This window comes from Gadus macrocephalus, chromosome 15, assembly GCF_031168955.1.
Source record: "Gadus macrocephalus chromosome 15, ASM3116895v1".
In the NCBI taxonomy this organism is placed as follows: Eukaryota; Metazoa; Chordata; class Actinopteri; order Gadiformes; family Gadidae; genus Gadus; species Gadus macrocephalus.
Window position 1 is genome coordinate 9,442,321 of NC_082396.1, and position 8,242 is coordinate 9,450,562.

Genomic DNA, 8,242 nt, shown 5'->3' on the forward strand with positions numbered 1-8,242 from the left:
ATTACTCCTCTTCATGCTTGGACATTGCTTGCGGCGTACCTCAAGGGTCAGTACTGGGTCCAAAGTTGTTTTTACTGTACATTAATGATATATGCAAAGTGTCCAAGCTACTGAAATTAGTCCTGTTTGCGGATGATACAAACATCTTCTGCTCAGGAGACGATCTCGCTGAGCTTCTGAAGGATCTTACTGAGGAATTTATCAAACTAAAAAAGTGGTTTGATTACAACAAATTATCCCTAAACCTGGCCAAAACTAAAATTATGCTATTTGGATATGGTAAAAGAGATGTGCAGGTAAAAATGGAAATAGATGGGGTGGAAATTGAAAGAGTACACAAAATGAAATTTCTTGGAGTTATGATCGATGATCTAATCAGTTGGAAATCACACATAAAACTTGTTCAAACCAAATTGTCAAAAAGCATTGCAGTAATAAACAAAGCAAAGCAGGCTTTGGATCATAAATCACTCCACACTCTTTACTGTGCACTCGTTTCGCCATATCTAATGTACAGTGTCGAGGTCTGGGGGAACAACTAAAAAGAAAGCGATTCGTGTCATTCATAAGGTTAGATATTTGGACAATACTCATTCATTATTTCTACAGTCAAAAATAATGAAATTCACTGACATGGTGAAGTTTCAAACTGCTCAGGTAATGTACAAAGCAAAAAACAACAAACTCCCAAATAATATTCAAAAATTATTTAATGAAAGACAGCTTAGTTATAATTTGAGGGGGCTTTTGCATTTCAGTTTGTGGGGTAAAGCTGTGGAACAGTTTGAATATGGAGATCAAGCAATGTCCAAGCATGAAACAGTTTAAAAGAAGATACAAAGAGATGGTTTTCCAGAGTTACAGTAATGAAGGAGGGCTTTGACGTCTCATTACTTGTTAACATGACTAGTTAACTGTGTGATCAGCAGTGAGCTATTGGTCTTAAGGGTGGTGTCGCGTGCTGTGGTGGCTCGGCCTAATCTGCTGTCTCCACAGTTGCTGTGGTGCTGGCAGTTGGAGTGGCTGACATTTTTAGTGTGTCAGTGAGTAGGAAACATGGGTATGTGAAGGATTGTATATGTATGGATTTACAGGAAATATATTGGTACGTTGTGTGCATCTATGTGTACTGGTATGGTGAACAGATATGCAAGTGTTCGTGTGTACGGTTGTGTGTATGTGTATTGGTATGGAGTACAGAAATGCAAGTGTTGTACGCTTGTGTGTATCTATGTGTATCTGTATGGTGTATAGATACGCAAGTGTTGATACATACATTTGTTATCATGAAAATTAGAAATGAGTCTGAAGGAAACAGGTAGTTTTGAGTTTGAGTTTTGATTTCTGACCTGTTAATATTGTTTAAAGAAGTGGGGTGGGATTGAACAAGTTTTTACTTCTTCCCACCCCTTTTCAAATATGTTGTAGCATCTTTTTATATAGAATGCTTGGCGGCATTATCAGTGCAGGAGTCACTAGGGCTGACTCCTGTTGATGCATTATTATTGTTGTTTTGTTGTTGCATATTTGAAATAAATCATTCATTCATTCAAACGGGCGAAACCGTTTACGGTTTCGATCTATCCGGTTTGTGACTATCTCCGTAAAGACGGAGTCAAGCGAAACCAAGTAGATCTGTAGTACACATTCCAGGCACATAAGAGACGCTGCTTCTGCTACAGAAATCCAGAAGAAAAATGAATAAGAAGAGGAGGCGAGCCTGCGCATAAAGGGTGAGACCATTCTCTGGTGAGACTCCGCGGGCTCAACAGTCATTGGCTAGGCATGGTCGAGGGGTGGGGCGATGACGTCATGGTTTACGGTTTCAGTCGGTTTCAGGTGTCCACACGAATCCAAAACGAAACATGGTAGATTTGAAACCACCTCCGAGGGTGGTTTCAGAAGTTTACGGTTTCGGTCAGCGGATTCGCCGGCTTCGTGTGGACGGAAGGCCGAACCGTACAAGATTTTTGCGGTTTCGCCATGAAATCGGCTTCGTGTGGACGGGGCCAAACTACTAGACGAAAGCCACTGTAGGGAAGAGCCTACTTCTGACGGAAAGCGTGTAGGCCTATAACATAGGCTTGCTATCTGCTTCAGACATATCGTGAACAATAGCGACGTCATACGTTTGTTAGTGGTTACTACATGTCCAAATCTTCTTGGACATAAATCCTATAATTATTATGGGATTTATTTTTTGTATTAACATGAAGTTTTACCCGAATTATTAACTTATAAAAATGTACTCTGTTGGCAAATCATATTAGGAATACTGAACTGAGTTGAGTATTGCCTAAGTAACAAGACTTCAAAAAAAGGTATTTGATGATGGGACAGTACTGGTTCAGATGTCTGAATCATTTACTTTGTGCAACCATTGAGATTTTAATCATCAATGCGTTGTACCTCGACAAATAAAGGTTAAATAGCCTAATTAAAAATGTAAACCTATAGGGCCTACCTATAACTTACCCGCGCCTATGGGATGCAGCATTCTCTACAGAAAGCCAACACATTCCGAAATCAAATGAAGAGTTTCAGATTGCAACATTGCAAACAACTCCGCGATGATTGGTTCCTCTGACAGCATAGGCTCGGCCCATCTGTTCTGACTGCTGACCCTCGCCGAGTTCCAAAGGAATTCACAGACAAAGCCAACTTTACTGCAGACGTTTTCATATTAGCCTTCTTCCACGTCCCATTTTATCTTTCTTTTTTAGACAGACATGACTTGCTCACTGGGGATCCTGCTCTGCGTAGCAGTGCTGTTCCGGACCTCACAGCCTCTCATCATGGATAAACTTGCAGACAACAAGTTTTGTGCAGATGCAGAGTGTTCATGTAAGTCAACGTACGACCTTCCTTCGAAACACCATGGCTAAACAATATATGGAGTATTAAACAGTTATTAAATAAACAGATTATTATTAGGCATAGGCCAACCGGAATTAAGAATATAATATGGAGTTGGCTACAACGCATCTGGAACTGCAAGTTTAGCGACAGGCTACTAAATACTCTCGTATAGACGGTGACTCTTTCGGTCTTGTTTGTTGTTCATTTCAGATGCTCTCTCATTGGCCACGGCCATAAACGACTTTGCTGCTCCCGATTGCAGATTCATCAACATCAGGGCAGGACAGATGGTCTATGTGTATTCTAAACTTGTGCCGGAAGAGGGCGCTGGTGTCTTTTGGTCTGGAAGTGTAAGCGGCTTTTCTGCAGATAAATAAGAGTTCCGGGCCGTTTCTGTGGGCCCAAAGCCACATTCTACTTGTCCCTCCTCCCCACACCTTTCTCAACTTTAATAAATTAATATATATATATATATGTATGTATGTATGTATGTATGTATGTATGTATGTATGTATGTATGTATGTATGTATGTATGTATGTATGTATGTATGTATGTATGTATGTATGCATGTATGTATGTATGTATGTATGTATGTATGTATGTATGTATGTATGTGTATATATATATATAATATATATATATTAGGTTAATCAAATAATGATTGATCGCCTCTCTTCCATTTCCCCACACAAAGCAATGCCAAACAATCTAGTGTGGTCAAGGGGGAATTCTCCCCTATTTCAAAATTTAAAGAAATATAGCACAAACGCATTTTGAGAAATCAGTTGACCAAATGTTCTTTTATTTATATAGTTTTAAATGGTAGCTTATGGCGTTGCTTAACCGCTTTTGGCTAGAAACGGCCCAGCGATAGATATTAGTTATTTAAAACATAAAAATGTTAACCCCCCTATTTGTTATTGTTTTATAAATCAATGTCAGCATTAGCCTTCTGTCTCGTTGATGTAAATGATAGGTTTATGGTGAGCGCTACGTGGACCAGATGGGTATCATAGGATACTTCCCTGCCACCTTGGTGAAGGAGTCAGTAAAGTTCAAGGAAGACACTGTTCAGATCCCCACAACAGTGAGTCCATTTTAGTTGTTCTTTTTTAAAGGAAATACAGTCAGTAACTGTTTGATAAAGCCACACACATCTCTTTTTTTTGTTGTATCTCTGACAGTAAGTTTTGTATTTCTTGCAGGACATGGATTTCTACTGTGATTGATTGATGACAGAGCACCCCAATAATGTCCCATAATTATCATAATCACAATCATTCTCTGTGGATTACTGCCTTTAGTGGGAAAATTGGGTATATTGAGTCAAATGAACGGCTTTGGCTTTGCTTTTATCCTCTGCAGACAATTTTCGTAATAAATCTTTTCATCATTATTTGCTGCATGTTATGGATTATTGTCGTCAGAGATTGAAAAACCTAAAGAAATATTTTAGACATCAGATGCCGCATTTCACATAAATTATCCATGCCCGTAACAATAATTGTGGCAATTACTGTAGCATGAAAAATATAATTGTTATTGTTGTTGTATTCTCTTTATCTATATCTGAATGGCTAAAAATGGCGGCTTCGCCTTGTCTGACCTTTCAGCGTTTAGATTCTTTCTGAGTTGTGTTTCAGATATGATCTAGTATGGAAACCTGCATAAGTGCTCTCCGCTCATCTTGACCTTCCTAGCATGTTGTCGTGGATATATCAGTGTATTTCAATTTGAACACCCACTGATGGTCTCTCGACCCAGGCCTATAGGTTGAATTACGACTAATTATAGTGATCTTAATCATAAAATCAGACTTCATTATATGCTTGATTATAGCCTCCCTGTTGGAGAGCAACCATCACAGAAATAACAAAGTTGAAATTTAGATAAGCGATAGCGTTATATATATATATATATATATATATATATATATATATATATATATATATTTAGCCCTACTTGTTACGATTCAAACATTCATTAACAGTTCACTTGATATGCAATGAATCAGCAGAACCAATTGTGACAACTATAGATTGCATCACTTGTGTGAGGCAACTGTTGTCTTCATAATGTGTTAAAGCAGCAACCTAGCAAGTCAATAACCAGGGCCTGCAGTGAGGAGAGTGAGAAAACACTTTTCCCTTCAGTAGGCATATTTCCTTCTCCCTCAAAGTTCATCTTTATTGCTGCTCTCATTTGGATCTGATTGTTTTCATCATTCTATATCAGGGTCGGATGTTATTGTGCAGGCTTTGTTTTCAGCGAAACATGACCTCACAAGGCAGTTGAAGATCATCATCATCATCATCATCACATCGTCCTCGTCTTATTTCCCCGGTGAAAGCAAGGCGAGTGCCAGACAGGGAACTCGTCAATCTCGGGCAGCAGCTGTAGATTTAGGACGTTGCCATGGTGACAGAGGAGGAGGCAGAGAGGACCTGTATCAAAAACGTGTGTGTGTGTGTGTGTGTATGTGTGTGTGTGTGTGTGTTTGTGTGGGGGTGGCAGCATGCACGCCCATCAAGGGAGCAGCTGAGTGTCACACACACCCACACACCTTCTATTATCACAAAGCCATGAAGAATTGACAGATCAGTGGCTTCCAAAGGTCTGACTTATGCCAGCCTATACACACTCTAGTCATGCTACTTTCTTGTTTTCCACCTCCAATGCCACAAATGATATCAGCACTGTCTTCTTTTGTGGTACCATCATCCATCTGTGTGTAAAGTGATATCAACCTGTATGGGTAAGATCAGCTTTGGGCCTCTGAAGATACAAGTCTATCCACTACACCGCTTCAAAACCAGCTTCTTCAAGACGGACATTCGACCACCACACATTCCATCCAGATACATTTCTGAAAAATAAACACTTCTTCTAGTTATATTTGTTGTTTCATGTTGGTCTATGTATCGAGTGAGTCTAAATGTAGACTTCCATTGTCCAACTCTTCAAAACAAAAGTCAGTTGACCTCTCTGAGTTGCACTGAGTTCATGTGAAATTTAAATACAATTTCGATAATGCAATGCTACCAATTTCTCCATGTCGGGCCTTCAAAATTTAAAAACTCCCTTTTCCAAAAAAAAACAGAAAGTATTCATCTTCAAAACGTTCTAGCGTCAACCAGACCACTACAAATAAATGGGCTTTAAAACCAAAGCATTAATCCAACAAGTGAAGTCAAGCAGAGTGAATTTGTAGAGCCCTTAATCACAGTCTCAAAGGGCTTTGCAGGCCCACACCCACCTAACCCTAAGCCCTCGAAAGGGTAATTCAATTCAACTCCCGAAACCTATGGGAAGAAACAATGCGGAGGAAAACCGAGATGGGCTCCTAACCAGTGATGGTTAGGAGCCTAATAGGTGCTGAATGGACTGATGTAAAATGGCAGCACAAGACAAAGCATAAACACAGCTTAAAGCTACATTATGTAAGAATTTGAAATTGGCTCTAAAACACTTAACACGCATATTTAGGTACACACTCATTGGAGGCTACAAGGACCAAGGAGTCGGTCTGGCTGCAGCCTGTAGGACATGGATATCCACATCCAACTGCTACTGTCCAGTGGCGAAGGGTGGTTCGCGGTGCGTGGGCGTTAAAAGTTTCAATGTCTTCTTTCAATCCCTAACCCTAACCACTACTACCGCGAGCCTAACCCTAACCACTACTACCCTAACCCTAACCATAACCACTACTACCCTAACCCTAACCATAACCACTACTACCCTAATCAGAGAAATGACATTCCAGGATTCTTTACCGCCTTCCTTTTTCTGGCCAATAACAACCAATCAACAGCCAGTTGACATCCACTAAGCTCTGCCCGTTGATGTTATCAAATTATTAAACGTGACTTTCTTCCTCCTAGCCTACCAAAAATATACTTGGACGAGCTTTAGACAGAACAGGGAGATTACGATTAAGAGAGTAAGGTTATTGAAAATAGTACATTACAACTCGAACAACAACGAGACAGACAAACAAAACAGATGTCCCGACAGCAGTATTCTTTTTATAGTGCGTCACCTTGACAGAACCCAGTTCCCACCAAAACATCCACAATCTCAGACCTCGTATTGAACGCAATTGGAGAGGAAAAAACAGAGAGAAAAAATAAAGAGAAAAGGAAATAAAGTACAGGCCAGAACAACTCATGCGTGACCTTGTATCTTCTTCAAAAATATAGAGCGGGGATCACATGGGAACCCACAGTGTTATTGTTCAACTAGAATGCTATTTTCTCTTTGGGAGACTAACAACCTCCTGGGGAAAGGTATTTACTCAGGCCAATAGCGCTATTGGGAGAAAAAAAACTCGAAAAAAATAACCATTTGTTCCTTCCTGATAGGTGTGATAGAGAGAGTAAATGGGAGTGTTTGAGGATATAATTACCCCATTATTTATGAAGGCATGTGGATGTTTTAAAGTCCCAACACGCAGTGTGTGTGTGTGTGTGTGTGTGTGTGTGTTTGTGTGTGCACATTTGTCAGCATGCCAACAAGAATTTATGTTTCTCTCGAGCATACATAATGAGGGTTCCATCACTCTGTCAGTACTGACCAATCACCGCTCTCCCGCCTGGGGAAGGGAAATGCTTCCTTCTAAGTCAATGTCTGTGAAAACCTCTCCACTTAGATAGAGTTGGAAATAGATGCCAGGGTTGGAGCTAGGTCACAAAGTAATGTTCAATTTGCTATAAACAGAGGGACTTTCATATTTCCTCATCACCCTCCTTCTCTCTATTTCTCTGTCCCCTCCCTGTAACCGTAACCATAACCCTCTCTCTCTCCCCACCCCTCTCTCTCAATTTCTCTCTCATCTCCCATCTCTCGCTCTCCCTCCATCTCTCCCCCTCTCTTTTCTCCAGCTCTTTCTCTCTCATTGCTCCTCTCTCTCTTTTCCTTAACATGACCTTCGACCTCAGTAATGTGCTTCATGTGAACAGTGACATGTGACATAATTGTGATAATGGGGCTAATTTTACTTATTTTCTCTCACCTACTCTGATTTGGGGGCCATAGTTAATTAAGCTTATTTTTTTAGGAAACGAATTACCTACATTTTATCCTCACGGCGACTTAATTGACGTTATTTTTTTCATTCTTACTATTAAATGTCTCTTTGAAGCCTACAGATTATGAACAAATAAATAAATAACGATTTGTTTACTCTTGTGAATGTATCAATACATTGTTGTAATGTGTGTTTGTGTTTGTGTATGTTTGTGTTCTTGTGTGTGTGTGTGTGTGTGTGTGTGTGTGTGTGTGTGTGTGTGTGTGTGTGTGTGTGTGTGTGTGTGTGTGTGTGTGTGTGTGTGTGTGTGTATGTGTGTGTGTGTGTGTGTGTGTGTGTGTGTGCATGCGTGCGT

General features: G+C 40.1%; 1 protein-coding gene across 2 annotated transcripts; it reads left to right on the forward strand.

Moving 5' to 3' along the window:
* The first annotated feature begins 1,637 nt into the window (after nucleotides 1–1,637).
* On the forward strand, nucleotides 1,638–4,257 carry LOC132473353 (otoraplin-like). Of its 2 annotated transcripts, none has more exons than XM_060073426.1 (5): nucleotides 1,638–1,733; nucleotides 2,724–2,844; nucleotides 3,070–3,209; nucleotides 3,838–3,948; nucleotides 4,067–4,257. In XM_060073426.1, the coding sequence occupies exons 2-5, from the start codon at nucleotides 2,730–2,732 to the stop codon at nucleotides 4,088–4,090; spliced, it is 390 nt and encodes a 129-aa protein (XP_059929409.1). In that variant the 5' UTR covers nucleotides 1,638–1,733; nucleotides 2,724–2,729; the 3' UTR covers nucleotides 4,091–4,257. The 2 variants fall into 2 exon arrangements, with proteins under 2 accessions (XP_059929409.1, XP_059929408.1); XM_060073425.1 differs by lacking the exon at nucleotides 1,638–1,733 and adding an exon at nucleotides 1,863–2,033.
* The last annotated feature ends 3,985 nt before the right edge of the window (nucleotides 4,258–8,242 follow it).